The sequence below is a fragment of the Felis catus genome, chromosome E2 (assembly GCF_018350175.1).
Source record: "Felis catus isolate Fca126 chromosome E2, F.catus_Fca126_mat1.0, whole genome shotgun sequence".
Taxonomy (NCBI): domain Eukaryota; kingdom Metazoa; phylum Chordata; class Mammalia; order Carnivora; family Felidae; genus Felis; species Felis catus.
The window spans coordinates 60306915-60334114 of NC_058382.1; the positions used below are offsets into that span (position 1 = coordinate 60306915).

At 64.2% G+C, this 27200-nt stretch overlaps 2 protein-coding genes across 2 annotated transcripts in view; both read left to right on the top strand.

Annotated features, from left to right (window-relative positions):
- BANP (BTG3 associated nuclear protein) overlaps positions 1-27200 on the top strand; it is a 304623-nt gene that overhangs the window by 260562 nt on the left and 16861 nt on the right. The gene's annotated exons all lie outside the window — the stretch shown is intronic.
- The window catches only part of LOC123382222 (collagen alpha-1(I) chain-like), a 42419-nt gene continuing 39388 nt past the window's right edge, over positions 24170-27200 (top strand). The window contains exons 1-3 of the mRNA XM_045045861.1: positions 24170-24319; positions 25436-25514; positions 26413-26554. Of these exons, the coding sequence (XP_044901796.1) occupies positions 24170-24319; positions 25436-25514; positions 26413-26554 (371 nt within the window). The remainder of the gene's footprint in view (positions 24320-25435; positions 25515-26412; positions 26555-27200) is intronic.

A 27200-nucleotide genomic window follows, 5' to 3' on the forward strand; every position in this document is an offset into this window, starting at 1 on the left:
GACATTTGGTGCCGGTTGGGTCAGAGGCACACACACGGCTGTGGAACCGGCGTGCCTCCCAAACTTGGGTTCTCGTGTTTCCCGCCCCCTGGCCCAGAGCGCCAGATGCCGTCTCACGCGTGGGCGCCGTGCCCCGCGGGACCCTGTGACCTGCAGTCAGCGTGGGTGCAGACCAGCTGGCCGAGCAGCGGCCAGTGACGGGTTGGTGCTGGCGGCCAGCGGGCGTGTCCCCTGGGTCTCGGTGACACCTGCGGGCGCACGGTGCGCCCTCAAGACCCGACGGGGTGCCAGCCCCCGTGTGACAGGCCCGCCTGCTGTCCGCACCCGCTTTTGCCCTCTTCTCCTGAGCAGGTTTCCCGAGCGCTGTCGTGATACCCTTACCGTGTGCCTCCCCGTGTGGCCTGGGGGCTCGGGCCTTGGGCCCGGGGCACCACCGACAGCACACAGCTGGGACAGACCCCCGCCCCTGACCCCCCGTCCGCACCTGTCCTTCGACTTGGCCGCCGGGAGGGAGGGAGGTCTGGCCCCGAGCAGATGGCAGGAGAGGGAGTGGGGGGGGCCCCGGGCTGTGGGAGCACACGGGGCCTGCTGCCCAGAAGGCAGATCCTTCCTGTCTTTTCAGATTTGCAAATGGGCCAAATCCTTTAAAACCGCACCTGCAGACAGGAGTCCCCCGTCATTTGGCCCACCGCCGGCCTGCTGCAGCGCCCAGGGTGGGGACCGCGGCCCTGGGCCCCGAACCGCGGGCTCCCCACGTGGCCCCGCCTCACTTCCTCGGCTTTGAGGGAGGGCCTGTGGGCCATGGCTCCCAGTCCCTGAGCGGCAGCCACCGGAGGGCCCTTCCTCCCGGGGTGGACCCCCCACCATAGCTCGCCAGGCCGGGTGTCACCACGTCCCACGACCACCCTGTCCCCAGAGGAGCCCTCCACCGCCCGGACCCACCCGGGAAGCTCCGTCCGGACCAAGGCTGGAGGCCACCACAGGTCCACGGCGACCCAGACGGAAGCCATGGGGGGCGAGACCCAGACGCGTCCCCAGCTGCTCCCACGGTTCACACTGGGGCGCGCGACACAGAGGCACTTAAGGCTCTCGTGACTTCAGACTCGTGTTCGGAGCTGCCGTCATGTGCCAAGGGGACTCGGCCCAGGGCCTCCGATGGAGGCAGCCATCCGAGCAGAACCCGCCCTCCCGAGTGGGTTCCTCCGGAGACAGAGAGCCCACAAAGTGCAGGCGGGAGGGCATCCCGTTAATGGACGGGTCTGCGGGAAATTCCTCTCGGCTCTGAAGCCAAGCCCCACGCCCCACAGGGCCCACACCTCCCGCTTGAGGAGCGGCCCCTCTCCGGCCTCGGGGCGGCCCTCCTGATTTTGGGCTTTGACCGTGAGCTTCTCCAGCCCAGGTGGTGCAGCTGGGAGGCCACAGCTGGGAGGCCACGGACACAGAGCAGGTGTTTGCTGAGCACGCAGAGTCCGGGCCTGTCCTGCCAGAGTCTCCGGGCTGCAGAGGGCCGGCCGGCCTGCCAGGGCCGAGGGGGACAGAGCAGGGTCAGACAGGACAGAAGGTGGGTGCTCCAGGCGCGTTCAGGTTGCCCTTTGGAACGGGAGCCATAGGGAGCCTGCCCGCGGCTCTAGCTTCCGTGGACGCATGGCAAGGACACCATCTTTGATGATCTGAGGGGGCTCGTCTCGAGGCTTCAGCTTTCTGGGGCCACAGGCTGGACCCGGCGGAGACCCGCCGCTGGCCGTCCACGGTGGGCGTCGGAGCCTGGGGTCTCAGGCACGGCAGCCTGTCTCTTCTGGGGCAGTGGCTGTGGGTCAGACCCTATAGGAGCCACCCCTCCGGACGCGGCCGCTGGAGACCAGAGGGCTTTCCCTCTGCAGGGGCCCTCGCGCGAGAGAGATGCCCAGGGTGACGGCGTCTGCCCCGAGCTTCCCGCTCTGGATTTATGAGGCTAGCACTGCCCAGGGGGAGCTGTGGGCTGGCGGGATATTTGTTGGAGGGGATCGTGTCTATACGGTGGCTCGTGTGTGGTCTCTTTGCTGGCTGCTGTGACGGAGACGGTGCGGCCCTGCAGATGAGGACGGACCCGGGGTCCTAGACGCCTCGGAGCCAGGCCAGGAGGGCCCAGCTCTGTGCGTTTGGCTCACACCGTCCGACCTGCGTTGTTCGAGGGGACAAAGAACTGGGATGTCTCTACCCTGCTGTTGGTGACTTCTCTCGGCCCCGAGGCCTCTGATTTCAGCAACGCTGGTGGGTGGACGGCGTCCACGGACGGAGCCCGGTCCCCGCACAAGCCAGTGGCCTCACCAGCTGTGGCCCAGGTCGTGCCGGACGCAACACCTTCTCTTCTCCAGTGGAGCTGGACCCCACGCACAGGGTGCACGTCCCCCAGCGAATCTCGACAGCGCTTGGTGGCGCCCCTGGGCCTTGCACACACAGGCGCTTTGGAGGTTGGCCACAGTTGGATGTGCCCGTGGCAGGGAGGACTGGTGTCCCTTGGAACACCGAACAGGCAAGCATCAGTGGTGTTTTAGAGTCCCAGCCCCTGGGGGCCTCCGCAGGGACCCAAGAGCTCTCACTGGAACAAAGCCATCGCAAGCGCGCCTCACGAGAGACTCAGCTGGGGTGGGGGACGCAGGCGTTTGCCCGTGTCTGGGCCAGGTCGTTAGTCCCGAACATGCCCGTGTGGGGCACAGGGAGGGCCTGCGGGGCAGGAAGCCTCAGGAACCACTGGAGGAAACTCTTGGGGCACCGGCTGCTGGTCAGGGTGGCCTCCCCTCAGGTGTCCCTGGGGAGGATGGCTTTGTTTCTGCCCTCTCGTCTGTCACCTCCGTCTGTGCACGCCCTTCTTGTGAGCTGTTGGGAAACGCTGTCACACATGCCCCCCTGGCCCAGCAGCACCCCCCCCCCCCCCCCCCCCCGCTCAGGGCTCTGCGTCCCAGGCCCGGACGGTGGCGGGCTGTTGTCAGGGTGACAGTCCTAGTCCCAGCTGCTTCCAGGCCCTCACCTTCACGACAGCGTTTGTGCTGAGGACGTAATTGCGCCCATTTTAAAGACACAGACACTGAAGGGCGCCTGGGTGGGACTCAGCGGGACTCAGTCGGTGAAGCGTCCAACTTCAGCTCAGGTCGCGATCTCACAGTCCGTGGGTTCGAGCCCTGCGTCGGGCTCTGTGCCGAGAGCTCGGAGCCTGGAGCCTCCTTCAGATTCTGTGTCTCCCCCTCTCTCTGTCTGCCCCTCCCCTGCTCATGCCCTGTCTCTCTGTCTCTCCCTCAAAAATAAGCATTACAATAAAAAAATAAATAAATAATGAAGACAAGGAAACTGAGGCTCAGAGAAGCTCACGGCCCCACTTTGGTGTGGCCAACCTCAGCTCAAACACGGCCTTTCCCTGCGGGGCCCGTGAGAAACAGATGTCCCTGGCGACCTTGACCAGGAGGGTCCGGGTCTTCCTGGTGGCCCGAGACCCAGGATGTCACTGACACCAGGGCGGACATCGGAAAAGGCGGGACGGAGGTCTGGCCATCTGCCGTCTGACCCGCTGTCCTTGCTGCTGGCCGGGGAGGCCCCGAGCTCTTATGAAACAATTACATATGCGCCCAGACGGTATTAATGGTAAAAATATTTCATCTCTGAGTCTGGCCGGGTCTCTCAAGATAAAGTTCATTCCTCTTTTGTTTTTCCGAGAGTGAATCTATTTAAATGTTGTGCTTCGTGTGTGCTAACAATCGGTTTCAGTGGTTGCTTCCCTTGGCCGAGTGAGCGCGGCCCACCCTGCCGGCTTCCCAGCACCCCTGCTTCCGGCTTCCTCCCATCAGGAGGACCCCGCGTCCGCTGCCTCCCCCTGCTCACGGCCACGTGTGCCCCTGGGGTCCCCGGCTGGGAAGGCGCTGGGTCAGGGCCGTGCATAGAGAAGGTGCTCGTAGATGCTCGCCGGCTGAGAGAGAACGCACGTCAGGACGAGGGGAGGCGGGCCGCGTCCTCTCTTTCCCGGCTCAGGCTCTCTGTCTGGACGGCGAGAGCCCTGACCCTGCTTCTCGGGCTCCCGGTCGGCCCACCTCACGGAGACCCCCGCCTCCACCCTCGCGGTTCGGCTCTGTGCCACGTGAGTCCGCCCCACGGCCTCGGCCCAGAATTGGCCACCGGGCTGCCACGAAGGGGGAGGCGCGGCGATCCTCCCAGAGCGGGCAGTGTGAGAAGCGTTCAGAGCCCAGCAGGGTGGGTGGCCCCCGGCCCCGAGTGCCCCAGCCCCGGCACGGCTCGGACGCCAGCCTCCACACCGTTCGTCCCGCTGGAGCCTGAGGGCGCGGCCGCCGTGTTCCCTTGGTCTCTGCCCGTAGAGCCAACACTTTAGTCCCCGCGAGCTCTGGGCCCGATAACAAGCCTGAAACTCTGTCCTCAGACTTGGTGTCTACAGGCCTCAGCCAGAGTGGTTCAGAGCTGCCATTGGCCGGTGTGGCCACTGCCACGTGAGTGAATTACAGTGAAATAAAGTTAAGACTTCACGTCGTCGGGGCGCCCGGCTGGCTCATTTGGTGGAGGGTGTGACTCTTCAGCTCGCATTTGGTCCCCAGGGCGCTCTGGGAGGTCAGAGCCGGGAACTAAGTGAAGGGGGCGCGATAAGGCAGAGGCGCACGGCAGGTCGTGGCACAGGTGCACTCAGGAGGGCACCCCCCCTCCGCACACACCCCAGAGCCTGGCGGGGCTCGGCCCCCACAGCCCTGCGAGCCCCGGCCGGCACCAACAGCCTGAGGGCCCCCAACCTGCCCTCCATCACTCGGCTGCTTCCTGGCCGGGCACCGATGGCGTGACCCCGGGACCCCAGCCAGCATCAGGATCTTCACGCCGGAAACGGGTCTGAGGGGTCTCTGGCTCCTATCTTCACTCCGTCTCTGCTGCAACCAGACTGTAAGGAGAGGGGAGAAGAAGTGACATTTTTTTTCCAAACGGCTTTATTTAGGTATAACTCACACACCATAAAATTTGCCCTTTCATGGCGTGCAGGTCAGCGGGTTTCCGTGTGCTCACGGAGCTGTGCAGCCCCCAGCACGAAGTCCAGAACATGTCTGTCGCTCCAAAAACACGCCCCCATCACGCCCCCTCCCCGGGCCCCTGCAACCTCTACTCCACCCTGGGGTTCCCTGGGCTTCAGCATTTACAGAAATGTGGCCGGTAATCGGTGACTTCTGTCCCTTAGCATAATGCATTCCAGGCTCTTCCGTGTCATGGCGCATGTTAGCACCATGTGGAAACTAAATACGACTTCCTTGTGCGGATACACCGTGGGGAGTTTACCCCTTTGTGCACTGACAGACGTCCGGCTGGCTGTCATGAGTAACGCCTCTGAATGTGCATGTATGCACATTTTCACGGATGTAGGTCTTCATCACTCAGAGGCACACACACCTAGGGGCGGACCATCTCCTAGTGCTCTAACACCATGGGGAACAGGCAGACTGTTCGCCAAGGTGGCTGTGTCCCCTCCCACCCATCTGCGGGACAGGGGCCCCTCACCCACAGTTCCTCCCTGTTATTTTGACTCTAGCCATGCTGGTGGGCGTGATGTGGGTCTCAGTGTGGTTTTGATTTGCATTTCCCCATGACTGGGGATGCTGAGCATCTTTTCCCGTGCCACTTGGCCATTTGCGCATTTTCTTTGGAAAAATGCCTGTTCGGGTCACTTGCCCAGTTTTTCTTTGGATACCTTGCCTTTTTATCGCTGAGTTGTAAGAGCTCGTTACATATTCTGGATCCCAGTCCCTTACCGGATAGACAGTCTATGGGTTGCCTTTTTACTTTCTGGATGACTTCATTTGCAGCACACAAGTTTTCGTTTGGACGACATCCTGTTCATCTATTTTTTTCTTTTGTCATTGGTGCTTTTGGTGTCAGAGCCAAGAAGTCCTTGTCTAACTCGAGGTCATGAGGATTTATTACTGCTTTCCCGCAAGTCTCACTCTTTTGTCTCTTACATTTAGGCTCCTGACCTGCTGTTTGTGTGTGGTGTGAGGTAGGGATCCAACTTCATTCTCGTGTGTGGATGAACCATGGCCCAGCAGCCTTGGTTGTACAGACTGTTGTCGCCTCACAGAGTAGCCTGACCCCCTTGTCAAACATCCCTGACTACAAACGTGAGCATTTATTTCTGGGCTCTATTCCAGTCCGTTCTATCCTATTCGTCCGTGTAGCCATTCTCACCCAGCGCGCAGTCACGGTTACCGCAGAATGTAGTTACGGGACGTGTGAGTCTCCCAACTTTGTCCTTCTCTTTCAAGATAGTTTTGGCTATTCTGGGTCCCTCACATTTCCATATGAGACTGAGGGTCAACCCGGCAATTTTGGCAAAAAAAGACATCTGCATTGTGATAGGGATTGGATTGGATTGGAAATGGGACTTCAGAGCCCTATGATCCTTTGGGAGATTTGGGGGAACCTGGAGAAACTTTCTCCGGTAATGAGTTAAAACTGAAAGGTCAGTTCTTTTCATCTCCCAAAACACACCCTTCCTTTCACCCTCCCAGCCCCGTGGGGTGGGTGCTGCTGGGCCGTCTCAGAGGAGAGAGAACCCGAGGCCCCGAGAGGCCAAGTCAGGTGCGCATGGCCCACAGGTGCAAGGTGACAGCACCACTGGGGGCAGTTAGTGGCCCACGGCCACGGACCCAGCTGTCAGTGGCCACCGCCATCCCACCATCTCAGCCACACGTGTGCCTGGCTCCTGGCCGGACTCTGCGGTGTGGTGCCCGCCCCTCATCCAAGAGACAGAAGCTTCATGTATTCCTGTGACCAAGAGAGTGACCAAGCGACTCTAGAGAAGACAAAGGAGGCAGATTGCCGGTGGCCACAGAAGGCAGAGACGACACCCAGGAACCCCCACCGCCACCAACCTAAAACGCCCGTCTGTCCTTCCCGCCAGATCTCCAGGGCGGTTTCGTCCTGTCTGAGTTTAGCTCCTCCATCCTGAATCAGAGCAGGCAGGGTGGGCCCAGCAAGCCGGCTACCTTTAAACCTTGGGCCAAAGTGATGTCCTCCCCAGCTCTCCTTGGTGGCCCTTCCGTTCTCTGCCCCCATCTTCCCTCACCCAGGAAACAGGCAAGCCGCTATTTCAGGGGCTATTGTTCACAAGGGCCACGTGGACAGAGACACGGAACACCCCCGAGAGCAGGCCCGAGCGCGGTGGCCTCACCCAGCAAGCACAGAACCCACGCCTGAACACCACGCCTCATTCTCTCGCGGTATCACTCACATCTGCTGGAAGCTGGACCCTCTCCATGGAAGGCGTCCACACACGTAAAACCCCAGACCCCTCATGCTTCCAAGCCCCAAACTCAGAGCCCCCAGCCTGAGCTCTCCTTTCCCAAAACCCAAATAAGTAGGCTTTGAATGACTGGATTTAGGCAGAGTAATGGGCTAGTGGGACAGAGAATTTAGGAGAGAGGCTGCATAGACTTCCCCTTGCTCGGAATGTGGAAACAGCCCCCCACTCACAGTCTGATCGGATCAAATCAATCACAGGCCTGAATGTGCTCGAGGCTGCCCCAGCTTTTTCCTGGTCAGGCAGGAGGCGTCAACAGAACGTCACCTCTTTGGTCAGCAGGAGCAGAGAATCGAGGAGCAGTTCCCCATTTGTCCCTCCAACCTGACAGACTCCTACTCGCACGTCAAAGCCCAAGCCCGTCATCACCCTTTCTGCAGAGAGCCGCCTTCTCCCTTCTCCCCAGAGCAGAGCACCCACAACCCCTGGCCTGTCGTTCCCTTTCCCTGTGCGTGAAGTGTGGCGTTAGGGGGTCCATGTGTTTTTCTGTGCCCCCTTTGCACGCCGGCCGGCTGACACAGTGTGGGGCGCTCAGGAGACGTTGGCTGGTGAATTGCTGGAGGGGATCTGCACCCCTTAAATCGGGAGGAGCACGAGCCTGCGGTGTGCAGAGACCGTCCCGGGGTCTCCCCCGCACACCCCCGTCCCGGTGCAGACAACGCCCTCCTCTGATTTCAGGCGTGCGCAGTGGGGACGGCTGCGCCCATGTCCCCTCCCCGGCCCCCGCCCTGTGCAGCTCTGTTTTTCCCACTGACTCCCCACCGCAAGTCTTTCCAACCTCAGGAAGTCCATGTGAATGTTTTCCCAACTTGTCCTCACTGACCGTTACCCCAGTCCCCAGGAACTCACAGGAACCTTCCAGAAATCTCCCTTTATCTCCCAAAGCCCATCTGGTTCCGTTTAAGGATTCACCATATTTCCTCCTGTTTTCTGAGCCGCTGCGCCCGGCCTGTCTCCGAGCTCAGCCGCCTCTGCCCGGGGCGGTGAGGAGCCCCGATTTCGGGAGCTGCCGTGGGGGTCTCCCTCCACCTGCACACGTGGCAGGGCCACCTCGAGGCTGGCGGGCAAGGCTTCTCCTTCCCCGCCTGATCCCGTCGCCAGCCCGGCCTGGGCCCAGCGTGCAGTCCCTTCCCCGGGAATTATTTATGGCCGTGGACTCCGGCATCCAACCCACATGTGACGAGAGCGACCTTCATCCCCCAGAGTCGCGGCCACAGCGGGTCTGGGCGGCTGGCTGGCAGCCGCGTGCATCTGAGCAGGCTCCCTGTCCACCCCAGAGGCGCTGGGCCGAGCCGGGGGACGTTCCGTGGGGTTGGAGCTGATCCCCGTCGAGGGCCAGGCCCCTCTCCTCTGCCCGGTGCTCCTCCGGCAACCGAGTGAGCAGTGAGGGCCTCCCGGGCGGCAGCCCTTCCCCCCCCACCCCGGCTTCGGGACTAGAGATTGCATCATGGGACCCGGTGACCTCCCCCGCCCACCCCACCCGGCCCGTTAGAAAGGCAGGCTTGGCCAATGGCGGGGGCGTCCGGGAGGCATCTCCGTTCCCACAGATGATCCGCCTGGGCCTGACGGGCGGCCACGCACACGGCTCTCCCCGACTGTGTGACCGACGGGGCGAGACCAGCACCCCGGAGTTTAGCTGCTGCTGTGCCAGAGGGAGTGTCTGACGGGACCGTGTTTGGAAAAGGAAGGGAAACGTCTGCGTAGAAGCGTCCAGGGGGCCCCTCGGGAGGGGCCGGCACCAAAGGGGGAGCCCAGCAGGTCGCGGAGCGGTCACGCGCTCACGCGGTCATCCCACCCAGGCCGCGATGGTCCTGCGGCCATCAGCCGAGCAGACCCAGGGATGAGCTGACGGCTGTAGGGAGGGAGTCCGGGCTTATGGGGAAACGGGACGTGCCCACGTGAGGGCGCCAGGCGGCCCGGCGGCGGGTGCTTTGGGTGGGCCTCACGGCGGGGCCCTGTTGTCTGTGGCCCGGCTCTCATGGAGGGGCTGTGAGTCTTGGCCTCTGGGGTTCTTGCAGGGACGCACAACTGTGTGCGTCCTTGGGCAAGAGCATGCTGGATTTGGGGTTCTGGCTGCTGGGAGGCACAGGGATAAAGGATGCGGGGCATCCAGGCAGGGTGAGCACGTGACCCCATCTTCCTGCCCACACTGGGGGCCCCAAGTCAGGTGGGGGGCCTTCGAGACGGCGGGACTGGAGCCCAGTGTTCCCCAAACGGGACCTGTGGGGCTGGAGGGGCTTTCCCCGCAGGGGCTGGGAGTCCTTTCCGGCCGAGCTGAGCCCGGGGAGGAAGCCGGGCCTTCTGAGGCCTCCCCGGGGGAGGCGACCAGCTGGGAGAGTGCCAACCACACCCTTGGCCCCTGGGTGTTGCCAACAATCCCCCTTCCTTTCGCAAAAACTTCCAGCGCTGGTGAGAGGTGAGAAGGTGGCTGTCTCAGTGCCGCCTCCCTCTCACAAGCCCCCACCCCTCCTCCCCCCGCCGTCCACTGTCCCTCCTCAGGAGCACTGCCCCCGGGAAGCCTCGGCACCCTGCGCCCGTGTGGACGCTGGCTGGCAGGGAGCTTTCCGGCAACACCAACGGGGCACGGGACCATTTCCACCCTGCACAGGGGGACACCGATGTCCCACAAGCCAGAATTTGTGCAGCGGGTCAAGGACCAGAGGCGGAACGTTCCTCTGAGACTGTCCTTCCCAAGGCTTCTGCTCGAGACACAAAGAAACAAAAAATCCTTTCAAGACAGATAGTATCATCATCGCTTATCTTTATTGCTAAAAAGTCCTAATTGTACATAGGAGAGAAAAGAATGTGCTAGAAGACATTCCAAGCAGTGTTATTTATAGTGAAGGAGGGGAGCTCCCTCCACGCCCAGCAGGACACCCAGCACAGCACAGAGCGCCCCGTCCATGGGGCGTGTGCAGCACGATGCGAAACGTTGGAGGTGTATTAAGTCAAAAGGCCGTGGGGGCGTAATCCACGCTTACTAAGAGTGTTAGCGGATCCGTTTCATACACCCCAGAGGAGATTAAGGGTTTGAATGTCGTTTGCAAAACGTTTCTGCTGTCACATCGCCCTCCTGATGGAAAGCACGTATTTAACGGTGATAATTATTGTTGATGGTGATGCCGTCTGCTTTCATGATCGTTTTTAACGCACAATGACCGTGAGTTTCTGCGCAGGGACACGGGGGTCTTGAATTTGATGTTGGCTTCTTGGCCACATGCCTTTCTATCCACGTTTAGTGAGCGGACGTCCCCAGCCTCGGGCTGGCTGGCAACCTCCTCGTGGGAAGAGAGTGATGGGGGGCAGAGGGTGGCTAGTCCCACCTCTGGTGTTTTTAGGAAAACAACAAAACAACGATAAAATGACTCTCCAGCTGGTCGACCCTTTCACCCACGAACGGCCTGGAGACGTGGCCAGATGGCCTTGGGTGTCACCTGAGGGTGCTGGCCCGACTCATCTTTGATTTCGCGGGTGGCTGTGCCCAACATGAGTCAACAGAGGGTATGATCGGGCCCCAGGGCTTTGCAAGTGGCAGAGCGTCTGGATGGAGGGGGACGCGTGTGCAGGGACGGCCGGGCGCGTGAGCGGAAGGGGGCAGGCCTGCCACGGCTGCCGTTGGAGGCCGTTCTGCAGTGCTGGGCGCGGGGGCCTCTCACTTTGCCCCGGACCGACCGGGCTGCAGAGCGGGGCCCCCCTCTCGGCCCTGCTTGCGAGGGAGCGTGGGCCGTGGGGAGAGGAGGCCCCCAGGGAGGATAGACGGTCTGGGACCTGTCCCGCGCAGACCGACGGAAGGAGCGCTCCGGCAAGGGCTGAAGGGGCGACCTGATCTTCCAACATCAGACGTGTCTGGCAGGCCTGATCCCCGACGGGCAGAGGTCAGGGAAAGAGGTGGGCTGATCCAAGCAGCCCCGGGACGAAGCCGGCCCCTCGGGAAGTCACAGGGACCAGGCTTGTGTCCCTGCAAGTCCCAGATCCACAGGGCAGGCGGGACCCACTGACAGGAGCTGACGCTGCGGTCTCGAGCCTGGATTGCTTCACCTCGGGGAAATCTCAGTGTGTAGTCTCAAGGCGTTCGCCTGATGGGGCGAGGCCCACCCGCGCTATGGAGAGCCATTTCTCAGGGTCGACTAATGGTTATCCACACTCCCAAATACTCCACAGCAACACCCAGATGAGTGTCTGACTGAATCACTGGGGATGACAGGCTGGTCAGGCTGGCGTAACCCCGACCTTTGCACCCCCTGAGCCGGGATCGAGCCTAGAGCCCGGGAGCCGAGGGCCCTCTGTCCGTCCCCGCACCCGCTGACGGAGAGGTCAGCTGTCAGGGCTGGGGGTCCCTGGGGATCGGAAAACGGGACACGCCTCCTGGCCGCGGCCCTCAGCGGTGAGCCGCTGTGTTTGTTGGGGCGAGCGGGGGTTCCGCCCGCCCCATCCGTGAAGCGGGGACAGACTCGATCAGCTGCCTCCCTTGGGCGCCCGGCTGAGGGATCGCCTGCCGCCTCTGACTCCACCCCCAGCCCCTCTGCGGGGCTCAGTGGGGACGACCCCCGAGTCCTAGCGAACAGCGAGGTGCCAAGCGACGGGAGGCCCAGGCCACGTCCTCTGCTGCCACAGCTGTGCCGTCTACTCCTACAACCCGCCAGCGCCGTAATCGGCCCTGTGCCCCGGCCCCGCGGTGGGTCAGCGGGGCCCGGGCGTGACCTGAAATGGTGGCTGCTTAACCAGTGATCGTGAAAGGCTAGCGACCGCCTCCCTCGCCACCTGCTCTACAGCTGTGCTCGGGGACTTCCGTGTCCCGCAGCCGCACGAGGTGCCGGGACAGCCGCGGCCGAGCCCTCGCGGTCAGGAGGCCGCTGCCGGCACACGCGGCCCTAAGAACACGGGAACAGGGTGCCTGCAGCGCCTGGGGCCTGCGGGGGGATCGGCAGCTGCTCCCCTGCTCCTGAGCAGGGGTCTCCCCGCCCCTCACCGCCCTGGGGATGTTGTCAAGGGCAGAGGGTGGGAGCGAGAGGCAGGGCTCCCCGGGCCAGCCCCTGACCGTGGCAATAATGGTCACACGCGAGGACGGGGCCTCTCCGTCCCGGGCACACGCCGGACCCCTGCCCGCGCCCCCCCGCTCAATCCCCCACCCGCCTGCAAAGGGTACCAGTGGGGACGGTGAGGCACAGAGAGGGCTGCAGACTGTCCCAGGTCACACAGCTGCCGTGACAGAACCGCGATGGGTCCTGCGTTCTTGGCCCTGGGGCCTGTGCCCGCTTCGATCTGCAGCGTGTGTGGACCCGCCCGATGAACTGCCCTGAGATTTGGTGGCTCACGACGGCAAGACTCCTCCCTGTGCTCACAGATCTGCACCTGGGCAGGGCCTGGGGGGTACGGGGGCAGCGGGCAGCTGGACGGGGGTCGCAGGGTCCACCTGCAAGACGGCGCCCCCCAAGGCGGGCAGGTGCGTGGTGTTGGCTGTCGGGGCCTCCGTGCGGGCCTTCCTCCGGGGTGCAGCGGGACCCCAGGAGGCGGGAACAGGGAGCCCCCAGTTTCTCGAGGCCTGGGCCTGGACGTTTCCCGAGGTCGCTTCTGCCTCCCCGTTTTGGTCAGAGCCAGAAGTCCCGGCGGAAGATGGACAGGCGGACGGACGCACCCACAACCCTCAGTGGGGGACCGCGAGACAACGTGGGACTCCATCGTCTGGCCGCTGACCCGCCCAGAGCTCTGCACGCGGCAGAGGGGAGGCCTGGCACGTCTGTCCTGGGTCAGCCCCGGCCCCGCTCCCTCCCCAAGCTGCAGCGTCCTCACCTGCAAGGTGACAGGCAGACGGCCTGACCTGGCACCCCATGGCCCTCTGTCTCCAAGCCACTAACCCTCCGCGGGAAAGTGTCTTCCTGCCTGGCTCCCCGGCAGCCGGGAGAACTTGGGGTCTCAGCAAAATGCCACGTGCAAAAGTCAGAAACAGTCTCGAGTGGCCGATGTGCCCGTGCGTCTGTTTCCAGGGCTTGTCTCCGCCCCGGGACCAGCCGGGGGCCCCGCAGAGTACGGGAGGGGATCAGAGCAGGGGGCGCGCCGCGGCGCCGCTTGGGCCCGTGTGAGGCCCCGGCCCCAGCCCCCACGGCACCTGCTGCCCCCCCCCCAGAGCAGCCCCTCTGCCCGGCTGGCCCGCGCCCGACAGCGATTGCCTGGGACACGTGTCAGCTCCCGGTTCGGTTAAGTCTTTCGTCACAACGTAAATAGGAAATGGCATTAGCAGAAGGCGTGGTGCCACGCAAGCAGCCACAGGACGGTCACGGCCGGGAGCAGCCCCCCAGGCGCGGGCAGCGCTGACCGCAGACGCTCGGCGCCCGGCTGCCTGACGCCCACCCCTGCCGGGACTCTGGGCATCGGTCCGGGCCGGGTGGACAGACACGAGACTGAGTTTCAGAGCCGCTCGCCCAGAGCCGCTGTCTACGGACGAGTGAGAAACCACGCCCGGCGCTGGCCACCAACCGTGGCCACGCGGGGCTCCTTGTGCTTCAGTTCCCCAGAACCTGATAAAATTGTCGTGCCGCGCCGACTGCGTCCTGAGCTGCCGCACGTGGCTGGTGCAGACCTGGAAATTTCCACCCTCACAGAAACTGCTGCGTCTTGGCTGAGAGACGGCCGTTCCGCGGCCCCACGTCCTCTGTCTCACGTGACCGAGTCCCATCTGTGACCACAGTCCCTACGAGCAGGCCCCGCTCGCCCCTCCGGGAATCAGGCACTGGGCTCGGACCCGGGATGTCCCGCCAGACCCCGCGGAGGCAGCTGTTGGGACCACGAGGGAGTCTCGCGGCTTCTCTTAAAACATCTATTCTCATTTTATGCCCAAACGGCAGTGGACACGCTTCTCCAGTCAGACGCGAGGGCCGGGGAGCCCTGGGGTCCAGGGGAAGGTGAGGCCCCACCGCCGGCCACCAGGGGCCACGATGGGCAGTGGCCCGGGTCCCCGGGGCCTGAGCCAGGAGGGGCCTCGAAGGCTGCTGGTCCTGATGCAGCAAGGCCTTCCTTCCCCAGGGCCGCCCCGCAAACCCGCAGGGAGCCAGGCCGCCCAGGTCCCCCGGGCCCCACACACGCCCTTCCTTGATGGAACCCTACCTACCCTAGTGTCCCTCCCCCGCCCCCTCGCAGGCGGGCCCACAGAGGAGAGGGCGGAGCCCTGTGCCCTCCTAGACCCCTCGGGCCTCGGCACCTTGGCTGCAGGCGGCACCCAGCAGTCGTGCCCGCAGCGGTGGCACCCGTGAGCCTCGTCTGCCCGTGGTGGCCGTTGCTCCCGACATCACGGCCCCCTCCCCCAGAGGCATCAGGGCCACAGAGCATCTGGGGTCACGGGGATTGAGATGAGTGTCCTGTGCCTGGGGGTCCCAGCATCGGGGCGCAGGCGAGCCTCTCCCGCCGTGACAGGAGGCCACCCCTCAGGCGCTCCCCCCACCACCCTTGCTTCCCTCCCCCGGCCCCACGCCTCCCCCCCCACACAGCCCAGTCCAGCCAGGCCATGACCTCGCGCCCCGATGACGCCAACAGGAGTGGGGGGCAGGGACGCCGATGTGGGGCGGTGACTCAGGGTCCCGCCACCTCCCACCCGAAGGCACGGCCACAGCTGAGTCTGACACGGAACCCGGGTCGAGTCAGCTCCTCCGTGTTAGCGGCAGACGCTCTCCGGGCCCCTGTGTGCCCGGCTCGTGCCGGGGCCCCAGGGGACAGGACCCTCCTGCCTGCGACCCACCCTTTCCCAGGGCAGCGCACAGTCTCACAAACTAGAACCGTGGCTCACGGAGAGCGTTGGAAACCGAGCCCCGCTGGGCAGCGTCTGGGCTTGATTTTCTGTGGTGAAGCACGCGTAACACAGAACGAACCATCTCGGTGATTTTTGAGCGCACGGCTCAGGGGCATCGCGTCCACCCGCACCATTGTGCGCCGTCCGTCTCCAGATCCCGACATCCCGCCAGCTGGAGCTCTGTCCCCACCCCTCCACCTCCCTCCCTCCCTGTCCCCATGGCGGGCGCCAAGGCCCCGCAGGGACACCTGTGTCTCCTCCCCCTGCAGTGGGCTCCTCACGGGCACCGTGTCCATCCCATCACGGGGGGGCCCAGAGCCCACACAGGGCAAGGCCTCCCGAGCGGGCGGCTCGCGATCCCCAGGGTAGGTTTGTGGAGACAAGATTGCTGTGGTCGGGGTTCTCCTTCTCGGCCGTGCACAGGGAAGGGGTGCCCCTTCTCACACCGTACCTGGCCTGGAGCGCTGGGCCCGTCCCCTAGCCTGGGCCGTGCGGAGGTTGGACCCCGGATGGAGCGGAGGTTCCTCCGCTAGGAGAGACGGTGGGCTGCGGGGGGTGCCCAGCAGTGCCGGGACTGAGACTGAGCTGGAGACACTGAGGCTGCCTGGCTGGGGTCAGGCTCCTCGGTGCCACTCGGCCTGAGATGATGGGAATAATCGTACCTCCTGAGCAGCCCCTAGAGAATGTCGCTGGGCCCCCCTGCCCGGGGCCTGGCCGTGTCAGTTAACGTGAAGGTTCTGCCGCTGACATGAGTACGTCCGGGGCCCCACGCAACGGTGGCAGGGGACTTGTTCTGCTGAGCAGTCCGAGCGGATACCGCCTAGGGCCGACACGGCACATCCAAGGTGTCCTGGACCCTGGTCCTCCCTGGCGCTCTTGTTTCTTCAACCCCCAGCTTTACCTCGTGGCATAAGATAGCTGCCTCGGCTCCTGCCATCACAGCTCTTCTCTGCTCCCCCACACCCAGGGGCAGGCAAAGGAGGGCAGCACCTGGCGTCACACACGTCACTTCCACACGCTGGTGAGAACCAGGCACGCGCCCATCAGGTCGCTAGGGAAACTGGGAGATGGAGTCTTCCTCTGGGCCAGGGCCCACGGAAAATTCCAGAAGAAGAGCATGGGCAGCAGCTGTACCACACTCCCTCAGGGACAGCCGCAGTTACTCCTACGACAACTGCCAGGTGGTGGGCGCCAGATGAGAGAAATAAAAAGGAATTGGACGTACCTCGGGAGCCGGGGCCCGCGGGCACTGGCACGCGCCCAGGGAGGGCTCGCTTCCAGCCAGAGCGAGCACTCGTGCGTTTCGGCTGGAACTTAGACATGCGGAGGAGACGGAAGGCTTCCAGAGGCTCGGAGCAGCCCAGACGGGGAGGTGGGTGCAGACAACGTGCACCCGGCCAGAGCATCGCAGCCGCGAAGGGCGGGGGGGGGCCGACGGCAGACAGGCCCTCCACGCATCCCGGGGTTTGGCCGTAGCTGGGTCTTTTGGAGCAGACCACCCGCCTCCAAACTTCCTGTGTTTTGTTAACGTGCGAGTGTCCCGGCCCTGCCCCCGACCCCCGATCGGAAACCTGGAGCTGGGGTCCAGGCTCCGCATGGTAACCGTCACTTCCAGTAGCAGGGGGCCACCGAAGATGCATCCGCGCGGCTGTGACCTGGGCGCGCCGGGGCTGGGGGTGGCAGGGTGGTGCTGGGGGCCTGGACTCTCCACGGGGCTCTGCTCCCTCAGCTCTGCAGAGCTCGTGTCAGAGCCACAAGAGGGAAGGTCTGGGAAGCATGGGTCCAGATGTGGAGACAGCTGGCAGATAGGAAGGGAGGATGCGATTTAATCCCGGCAGTAATCGCCTGTCGAGACCCCGTGGGGTCACCCTCGAGGAGCCCCGGCACGGCAGAGCTGGAGCAGAACAGGCAGTGCGGGCGGCTGGGGCGCGTGGGGGAGACTGAGTCCCCCGGCTGAACGCCGGGTCCTCAGGGAAGAGCGGGCCGGGGGCCTGTCCCCGTGGTCCTCAGAGGTCCTGGCTCGGAAGTGAGCGTTCACGTGTCCCAGGATGGGGTTCCCAAGTGCACCTGTGTCCTGGGAACCCCTCAGTCCCAGACAACGTGGCACGCTGGTCACTCCGGCTGGAAATTGGTTCTCACTGGAAATAACCAGTCTCTCAGCTATTCCACGGAGTCGAGGAAAAAATTCTTAGACAGCATTTGGGTTTAAAATTTCATGGGTCCAAAGCGGGAGAGTTCACCCAAGGCCACGGGGGGTTCAGAACTTACCCAGCATGCTCTGAGAGCGTGTCACAAGCCGAGAACCAAAAACCATCAGGATGTCCATCAACTGATCATAAACCAAATGCAGCACATCCTCACAGTGGACACGACTCAGCCACGAAGCATGTCCACATGGTGACACACAACTCAGCCATGAATCACGTCCACGTGGCGGCACACGACTCAGCCACGGAGCACATCCACAGGGTGGGACGTGAGTCAGCCACGAAGAATGTCCACGTGGTGACACACAACTCAGCCACGAATCATGTCCACGTGGGGGCACACGACTCAGCCACGAAGCACATCCACAGGATGGGACATGACTCAGCCACGAAGCACGTCCACACAGTGGGACACGACAGCCATGAAGCACGTCCACACGGTGGCACACGACTCAGTCACGAAGCACATCCACAGGGTGGGACACGACTGAGCCACGAAGCATGTCCACACGGTGGGACACGACAGCCACGAAGCATGTCCACACCGTGGCACACGACTCAGCCATGAAGCACGTCCACACGGTGGCACACGACTCAGTCACGAAGCACATCCACAGGGTGGGACACGACTGAGCCACGAAGCACGTCTGCACAGTGGCACACGACTCAGCCACGAAGCACATCCACAGGATGGGACACGACAGCCACGAAGCACGTCCACACGGTGGCACACGACTCAGCCACGAAGAGGAATGGAGCCTGATGGGGCTACGGCACAGATGAAGCTCAGACACACGGTGCCACGTGACAGAATCCAGACGCAGAGGACCACACGCTGTCGGATTCCATTCCTGCACGGTGTCAGAGAGGCAAATCTGCAGAGACGCAAAGCAGAACAAGGATCCGCAGGGGCTGGGGCAGGGAACGGGACCGACGGCAAAGGGGTGTGGGGGTTCTTCTGGATGATGGAAACGTTCTGGAATTTGACAGCAGTGAGGGCTGCACATCACGAGCGTACTAAAAACCACCGAGTTGCGCGCTTCAAAAGGGATATTTGGACGGTCTGTGAATTGTATCTCAATAAAAAGTTGTTCCCTTCTGGCAGGTCTCGGGGCTGTCTCCCCAGACCCCCTGGAACGACGGCAGGTGCGCACCACCCGGCCTCGTCTCCCGCCTCTCCTGGAAGGCCCGGGCCGGGGGCACGCCCCCGCTGGGCGGGGAGGCCCCAGGCAGCCCCCGCCTTCCAGAATGTTCTCACGTGCCATCAGCACGCATCCCAGGTCCCGAAGAATATGCAAACTAAGAGAGTGACGATAAGGCCTAAGCTGTCGACAGCGTTCCACGTGATAGGACGGAAGCTCGACTCCTCCTCCCGCCGCGTGTTGCCCCGGCTGTCTTCACGTCACAAAAGGAAGCGTGAGAGTCCCAAGCGAAGGAATATGGCCGCTGGCACGTGTGCCTCCCGGGAGCTGAGCTGGGGGGTGGGCGCCAGGCGTCCAGCACGGGGGCGGCCGGGCCGGGTGACGGGGAGGTCACGGCCTCCCCTCCGCTCTTCGCTTTGGCAAAATAACTGGGAATTCTGCCGGAAGGAGGGAATTCAAAGAATTTAGGAGTTGCTAGCCGGGATCAGCCTCTCACTTTCCCGGGTGGGCGGATGGCCCGGGCAGAGACCTGCCTGCGGCAGAGACCCCAGTGCAGAAGCGGGTCCTGGGCGCGGGGCATGGGCGCGGGGAGGGACCGGCTGCAACCCCGAGTCCGGGGAGGCGAGTGGCCGGAGTCACCCCCGTGTCCTCGGAGGCCGGCTGCGCCCAGGTCTGTGTGGCCAGGTCTCCGAGGGGTCGGAGCCCACACAGGGCGGTTTCTGTGTGGCCCTCATCACGGGGGTATGCCCCCCCCCCCGAGGCCCTGGGTGCCTCCTGCCACAAGAGGGCCTCTGGCCCCGGAGACTCCGGGCCGCGGTTTCCCTCCAGGGGCCTCGTTCTCGGAGACCAAGTCGGTTCTGCCTTCTTGCCTTCACCCAGCACGCGTCCGGCCCCTGCACCGTGCCCGGCACTTTGCCCGCTCACCGGAGGCCCGGGGCCCGGCTGCTCAGACCTGTTGCATGAGGGGCACCCGCCGCCCCGGCCCGACCCGGGGCTCTCCCCCAGGAAGCCCATCCTGTCTGGCCGCGGTCTGCCCGGAGCAGGCGGCCGGGTGCTTGTTGGCGGGACGGCGTCCACGCCGCGGGATGGACCTGCCTTCTTCCCAGGCCACCCGGGTTCCCCTCCCCTCCCCCCTGGCACCGCCTCCGGGCAGCCCTCCGTGGGCTCTGTCGGCTGCTTCAGGACAGCGGGCCCTGCCGGTGTCCGTGAGCCGCAACCCCGACCCTGCTCCGCGAGTGCAGACATGTCTGAGGAGACTCCTGGCTTGTGGGAGGAAGCTCCTCGTCCCAGGAGGGGCTGTCGTGTGGGATGTTAGTGGGCCTTTCCTTTTCCAAGGGACCGTGGCTGCTTACACACTGACGAGGAAATTCCAAGACCCGGGCGATGGGCCGGATACAGAGGGGCCCCCGGGGCCACCGGGGTGCGGAGACACATGCACAAGGTCGGCAGGAGGCCGGCCCCCTCGAAGATGGGGTGGGGGGCTTCTCCATCCCCCTGCCCCACGCAGGCAGTGCACAAGCGACAGCTGTCCGGGTGGGGACCCTGGGCCGACAGCCCGGCTGAGGAGCGGACCAGAGCCGAGGGCTCGCGGGACCCTCAGAGATCCTCGCGGCGCCCTCCCGCTGCGGCGCCCAGGGCCGTGGGGGCAGAGTCGCCCAGAGGGTTCCGGTGAGGCATCCTCGAGCCTCCGATGAAACCACCGTCACCGGAGCCCCTTGAGTTTTCCCGAGAGGCGTACGGAGAGCCAGACGGCATCTCACAGCCACCTAATCGCGGACGTCACCGTGGACGGTTCCGCGTCCGGGGAGTGGCTGCACCTGGGCCGGGGGCTGAGCGTCCTCCTCTCCCAGGATCCCCTGCGGCCCGGCCAACGCAGGGCTGGGACGAGGCCCAGGTGCCATCTGCGGTCTGATCTCGTCCCTTCGGCCAACGGGTGGCCTCAGGAGGGTATGAGGTGCCCAAATGGAGCTGGCGGAGCGAGACCACAGCCTGAGGGTGACCGGCCAGCCCGGCTTTAACGCTGAAAACTGGTGTCCCGGGAGCCCTTCGTTCCAGGCAAACCGGGCAGGTGGTCGCCCAGAGCCTGATGTCCAGACTCTTCTCCCAGTTGCCTGAAGCCAGGAAGGCCTCCTGCTCCTTGACCCGACACCGGGCCCCAGGCCCCACCGTCCGTGTCCCAGCAGAGTCCTGGCCTGTCCTAACTGCCACATGCCCGTAGCTCTCCCTGAACCTCTCCCTGGGCTGGCACTTCGGCTAGGGGGGTGGGGCAGGGGAGAGGGGCCGACATTCCTGCTTAGGAATTTCGCACTGGCTTCTGGGAGTGGGCGTCGGCAAGGCCAACCTGTGGGGCCTTTGCCCTTATTTGGGGCCATTTTCCATCATTTTCCACCATAATTTTTCACTCACCACCCCCGAATTAAGAAGAGTTGGCAAAACCAGGGAGAAGCATGGGGATGGCGGCCCCACACCCCCATTGTCTGGCTCCACCCCCCCCCCACAGGAATCCTATGAAATAGGGGCTCTTCGTGCCCGTTTGCTAGAGGGGTAAACTGAGGCTGAGTGCCAGCCACTCCACCAAGGCCCCAGGCTGTACGTGCTGTGCTCACTCGGCAGGCGATCCATCCCTGCTAAATGTGGCACCTACACCCCTGCACCTGCCTCTGTTGGGCACCACGCTTGGGCATGCAGGTAAGGCTCCGTCCCTGCCCAACAGGCCCAACCTGAGGGAGCCCCGGCCATGACCACCATCATGTCATTCTCATTTGCCTTGTGGACATACCCGTGAGTCCTGGAACCTCAGGTCACAGGATTTGGGGACGGTCCCTCTTTGGCCACAGGAAGACTGAGGTCCAGAGTGGAGGCGCCTTGGTCACTGCAGCTGGCCCTAGCCCTGCCCCTGTGGCCACGGCCCCCCCCCCTTGGCGCTGGCATTTGGGGTTCCCGAGCCCCTTTCGGCGGGGGGAGGAGTCACGGCTTTGGGAACCGGCACAGGGGACGGGGCTCCCGCCAACCCCTTCTTTCGTGTTTGAGTGTCATCAGCAGGGCCACGGAGAGAATATTTCGGAAACAAACAACTGCCTTTTCTGACAGATGAGGGATGGAAAATGAGTCATAGAGAACAGCATTCCACATGCGCCGTCCCAGGAGGCGTTAGGGGGTCGGGTTTCCGTGTGGTGTCCAAGAATGCTGCGGATCGTTGCGGGAGGGTGACGCCGTCCATGTGGGGGGCTGGCCGCCGTGCCTGGGGCCCACAAGCACCCGTGGGGACCCTTGGCACAGCCATCGGCACGGCATCGGCACCCAGCCCCTGGCGGCTCTCTCGGCCGCACGGACGCCTGCACGCCGGGCCCGGCCTGACAAAGCCTCGCTGGGGCTGGTGCCGGGTCCCGCTGAGTCCGGTTGCCCGAGGGGCCATTAGTAGGACGAACTTCCGTGCACCTCCTGCAGGCGGCCACCAGGGGTGCGCGTAGGGGGTGGCGATGGGAAGGCACCGCCTCAGTGATGAGGTAAGACCTCCGCACCGAACCCTGCGGCTTGTGCCTTACGAAGCGGCCGGCCGGAGGGAGGGATGGCGGGATCCTCTCCAATACCGGTGCCCGGGACCGTCACTCCAGGAACGTTCTCCCATGGGGGATCTGCACAAAACCCCTTTGACGTGGGCACTGTTATCCCATTCCGCGGACAAGAAGACTAAGGCCTCGGGTTGCCTCTTCAGTCTGGGCACCCGAGGCCCCGGAGTCCTGCCTCCCAGCCCATAGCCCTTCCCACGCCCTCAGAGCCACTGGCTCTACTCCCAGCAGGTGTGGCCATCCCCCGTGCGAGCTGTCATCACCCCCCTCTGCCGCCGCCCTTTGGCGACTCGGCCGCGAGCCTCAGTGGAAGGAGCCAGGCGGGGCCTGGGTCACACAGCCGGCCGCACTGTGGCCTTCAGGGCAAAACGGGCGTCCTCACGTCCACCTGGGATGTGACTTCATTGCCCAGTCGTGGGGACCAGTGGGTGCAGCCGGCTCAGAGAGGGTTCTCAATTTGCTGGTCATGGAAGAGGGGTTGCCTGGTGACTCAGGGCGACAGCTAAGAACCTGGGGCATTTCCTTCCGGTCGGACGGACCCAGGGATGGAAACGTGCCGGGAACGGGCATTTCTGCACGACCCTCTCAGCTGCATGGGCCCACCTTCCGGGAGGAAGAAGCTTCTGTTCGTCCAACACTGTGGGCCCGGGAGCGGGGGGAGGAGCTGAGTGGGAGGATGTGTGACCGTGCAAGGTCAGCGTGACTCTGGAGACGGGCGAGTGTGTGAAGGGAAGGCAGGCAGGACGTTTGCAAAGCTTTGCTCCGCGTCTCAAACTTCTCCCCCCCTTCCTGGGAGAATGAAGACTTGAGACGCCGTCAGGTACGGGTGAAGTAGGACTGGGTCCCTTGGACGTCCCAGGGCGCCCTGCTCTCTCCCACATGCACACGCACTCATCTGCCGGGTCGTGAAAGGCCGTCGAGACGTAGCGGGTTTCTGAAGAGCCTGTCGGGTTACTTGGCTCAGCCTCGTCCAGGCGCGGAGCCCCTGGGCGTGTCGTGAAGGGTGCTGCGGCACCCCGCGTGTGCTTGGGGTTCCCCATTCCCGACCCACTTCTCTGGGTGGGATTCCGGGTCAAGGCGTTTAAATACCCGCCGACCCAGGAGCGCCTGGGCGGCTCAGTGGGTTGGGCGTCCGACTTTGGCTCAGGTCACGATCTCAGGATAGCTCCTCCCCGCTCGTGGCCTCGCCCGCTCTGGATGTCACCCTGCTTCTTGGCTCCCCTCACCCCATGTCATGAGTGTCCCTCTTCAGCCAGCCCCCACCAGGGTCTGCGTTCCGTGGCCCGTGGTCCCGCCGTGGCCTCCACACAGCAGGCAAGGGGCCGGAGCCGCCTCAGCATAACCAGGGGAGGGGCCCACGGTCCTAGGAAGCGGAACCCAGCCACCGGCTCCCTCCCGTGGCACCTGTGTGCCCTTGGAACCCTGACTGGTCATCTGCAGCGGCCTCCTGGGACCGCCTGGGTGGCGTCTCCCTCCAGGAGCGCGGCCGCGCTGCCCGTGGCGGTGGGGTCTCCGAGCCCCCCCTCGTTCCTCTTTGTCTCAGAGCACAGACCCCCCACACATGCTGTGTTCTCGCCACTTCTGGAGGCCACCACGGGAGTCCTTCCAGCTCCTGTCACGGCCCGCGGTCCTCGGACGCCATGGCCATGGCCAGTGTCTGCACCCATCCTCCCGCGGCCTCGCCCCTGTGTGTCCCCTGTTGTGAGGACACCAGTCTTTGGATGAGGCCGCCCCGCCTCAATGCCCTCCCCCTAATTCCATTTCATCCGCAAAGACCTCATTTGTAAGGAGGGGCACGCCCACAGGCCCTGGGTGGACGTGAACCCTAGAGACACGAAGAATGATCCGCCCGGGTGCCAAGGCCTGAGGCCCCTGGGCAAGCTCGGCCCAGGTGAGGCCGGAGCCGGGGACTCTGGCCCCGAGCCCGAGACCTCTGCGGCCTGCCGGCGTGGCGGCCTAGGTGCAGGGACACGGACGTGCTTCCGCCCGCCTCCACGCTCGCTTGGGCGGGGGCGCGTCCAGCAGTGGGAGTGAAGCTTTTGCTGGCCATCAGCCTCCCGGCCTCTCCGGGGCCTCTGGGCCTCCCCGGTCGGTCTGTGGCTGCACTCAGCTCCGTCCTGGCAAAGTCATCAGCTCGGGCTGGGCCGCCACCGCTAACGATGATGCCTGGTAGCGGCCAGTCGCTCCACAAAGCGCTCCCGCAGCCCTGTCTGCGCGGCTCTCAGCCCCTCCCTGTGTCCCTCGCTGCCTCCGCAGCCCGGGCCTCAACCCCAGCCCCGGCTCACGTGGACGATCATCGGGGCCCCCGGGTGGGGGCTGGAGGCAGCTGCGACTTCTAGGGAAACCCTGGAGGACCGAGTGCCCGGCGGAGCCGCAAAGCCCGATCCCAGGGGCGCTTGCTGTCCCCTCGGGGTTGCAGACGGCGTCATTCCACCTGCGGGAGATGACACGTCGGAGCCGCTCCTGGAAGAGCCATGACTGTTTTTCCGTATTTTTTTTAATGTTTATTTTTGAGAGAGAGACAGAGCGTGAGCAGGGGAGGGGCAGACAGAGAGGAAGACGCAGAATCCGAGGCAGGCTCCAGGCTCCGGGCTGTCGCCACAGAGCCCGACGCGGGGCTCGAACCCGAACTTCGAGGTCGGGACCCGAGCCCAAGTCGGACGCTTCACCGACTGAGACCCCCAGGCGCCCTGGAAAAGCCACAACGTTCAGTGTTGCATGCGACGTGGCTTTGGTTTCAGGTCGGTGGCGGGGCTGGGTCGGTCTGCCTGTCAGCTCCACGTGCAGGAGAGGAAGGTGGGCAGCGGTCAAGTGCAGGTTGGGTCCGCCGCCCGTAACAGCCGCCCCCAAAACTTAGCACTCGTGACAGCCTGTGTTCTCGCATCCCCCGACCAACCGCGTGGGTCAGTATGGACCGGTGGTTCTTCAGGTGGTGTTGATGAAGGTCACTCTGAGGGGGTCAGGGGCAGACGGGCTGGCCTAGAGGCTCCGAGACGGCTTCACTGCCAGGACAGGCACCAATTGGGGCCGTGGCTGCACTGTCCACGGGGGCCCCAGCACGGGGGTCTCGAGTGGTCAGAGCTCTAACTCTTACAGGAAGAACAGGCTGTAAAGCAAAAGCGTGTGTCTGGATGCTAGGGGTTACGATCCGGGAGACGCAGCGTGGACCCAAATGGAAAGCGTGTTCTGAATTGCAAGCGGAGAGAGCAGGCTCGTAAAGGCGGCACCCATGAGGCTCCGTGGCTTGTTTCCAGGGGGTTGGATCGCAGCTCCCGGCGTCAGCATCAGTCACCATCTGACAGTCGCTCGGCTGCTCAGCTGAGCCCCGGCAGGGGATGGAGGGACGTGTTCCGGAAGGTGGTCGGGGCCCTGCCTCCTCAGGACCCTCCTGACCCCCTCTTAGCAACGCCTTCTTCTCTCGGCAGGGCTCTCGGGCTCCCACAGCGAGCCTCCCAGGGGCCCTTCCCGTGGTCCCTCCTGGTTCCACCTTCCCACACCCCACAGGTCAGGCACGCGACTCGGAGGGGGTCAGATAGATGGCAGGAGGGTTTGCGTGGATCCGCACCCGCCCGTGGGGCCTGGAGAAGACCCGCCTGGATGACGAGTCGAGAGGACTCCTCCACTTGTGAAAAGACACATGGGGCTCGCTCGGGAAGGGCCGGGAGTCGTGACCCTGGCGTTGGAGCCACGAGCTTGAGGTCCCGCGGGCACCCTTCCTGCTCACGAATCTCGGGTGCTCCTTAAGCTTTGGGGATGGGAGACTGTGGGCATTTGGAGCTGGACAGGCCCCCGGGGAGGGTGAGGCCAGCCCACTTGCCGAGCACATGAGAAACTGAGGCCCGAAGGGAGGAGCTTCTGACTCAGGGCCCCAGCTGGTGGGGGGCCTTGTAGGAAGAGCCCCCGGAACAGAATCTGCCGCCGGGGCCTGGGGGAGAGCTGGCTAAGGGGCTTGTCTACATGCCTCTGCCGAGAAGCCATGGGGAGAGGGAGGGAGAGGGGGCCGGGACCTTCCAGAGGGACCAGGGCCTGGGGGAGGGGGAGGGGGAGGGGAGGTGGGACCCTCCAGAGGCACCAGGGCCTGGGGGGGGTGGGGGCTGGGGACCACACCTGGGGACCAGGCCAGGGACCACAGCTGCAGGGCTGCTGGCCTCCACCGAAGACCCCCTCCCCCCTGGCCTGACTGCCCAGTCCCTTCCTCCACCCTAAAGGTTGCAAACTTTTCCTGTAAAAGGCCAAAGAGTGATAAATCTTTCAGGCTTTGCGGGCCACATATGGCCTCTGTCACTTTTTTTTTTTTTTTTTTTACAATCCTTTAAAAATGTGAAAACCGCTCCTAGCTCAGAGGCCTTACAAAACAGGCTCCGGGCTGTTCCGTGTAGATGTCTGCACGCCGGCCCCCTAGCGCTCACTGCCCGCCGGGCACAACGGCCCCCCGAGCGCTCACTGCCGGCTGGGGCCGGTGCGGAGCCCACACCCCTGACCTCCCGCCTGAAGGACGGCGACCCGCTCTCAGTGCTCACAGCCGTCAGCGACCCCACGCCGAAGTGGCCCTCCCAGCGCCCAGCGCCCCACCCCACCCCCCCCACCCGCCCCGGGCAGGGACCCAGGCCTGGTGGCCAGAGGCCAGAGTCACCGGTTAAAATGAGCCCTTTCCCGCCTCAAATTCGACCCCGGGAGGTGACAAGGACCTGGGACTTTCCTTCCCCGAGAGCGGGATGGCCGCCCCCAGCCCCACGCGAAGTCTGCGGGGCCGAGAGGGGGCCGGCGCGAGGCGGCGTCTCGGCCGCGCTCTGCACACTAGCGCGGATACACCGGCTGCCCCCGCCACCCACCCAGGAAGCGTGTTCTCTCAGCAGGCGTCAGGGGGGCCCCGTGCCGGGCAGTGGCGTGACACAGGTCACGTGCCTGAGATGACGTGTGTGTGTGTGTGTGTGTGTGTGTGTGTGTGTGTGTGTGTGTGCACGCGCGCAGCAATGGGAGCCTGCAGGCGGCCCGGGCCAGGAAGGCTTCCTGGAAGAAGGGGTGAGGGGACAAGGACCGGCAAATAGAGCCCCAGTTCGTTGCTCCTTCTCGGTTCCAGGCGGGCACGGGGGCTCCAGGTAACCCCTGCGAGCATTCCACTTCTAGCGCCTGTCTGCAGAACATTCTAGGCCTCTGCTGCCCACCTCGGGGCCCCTGAGGCCTAAGAAG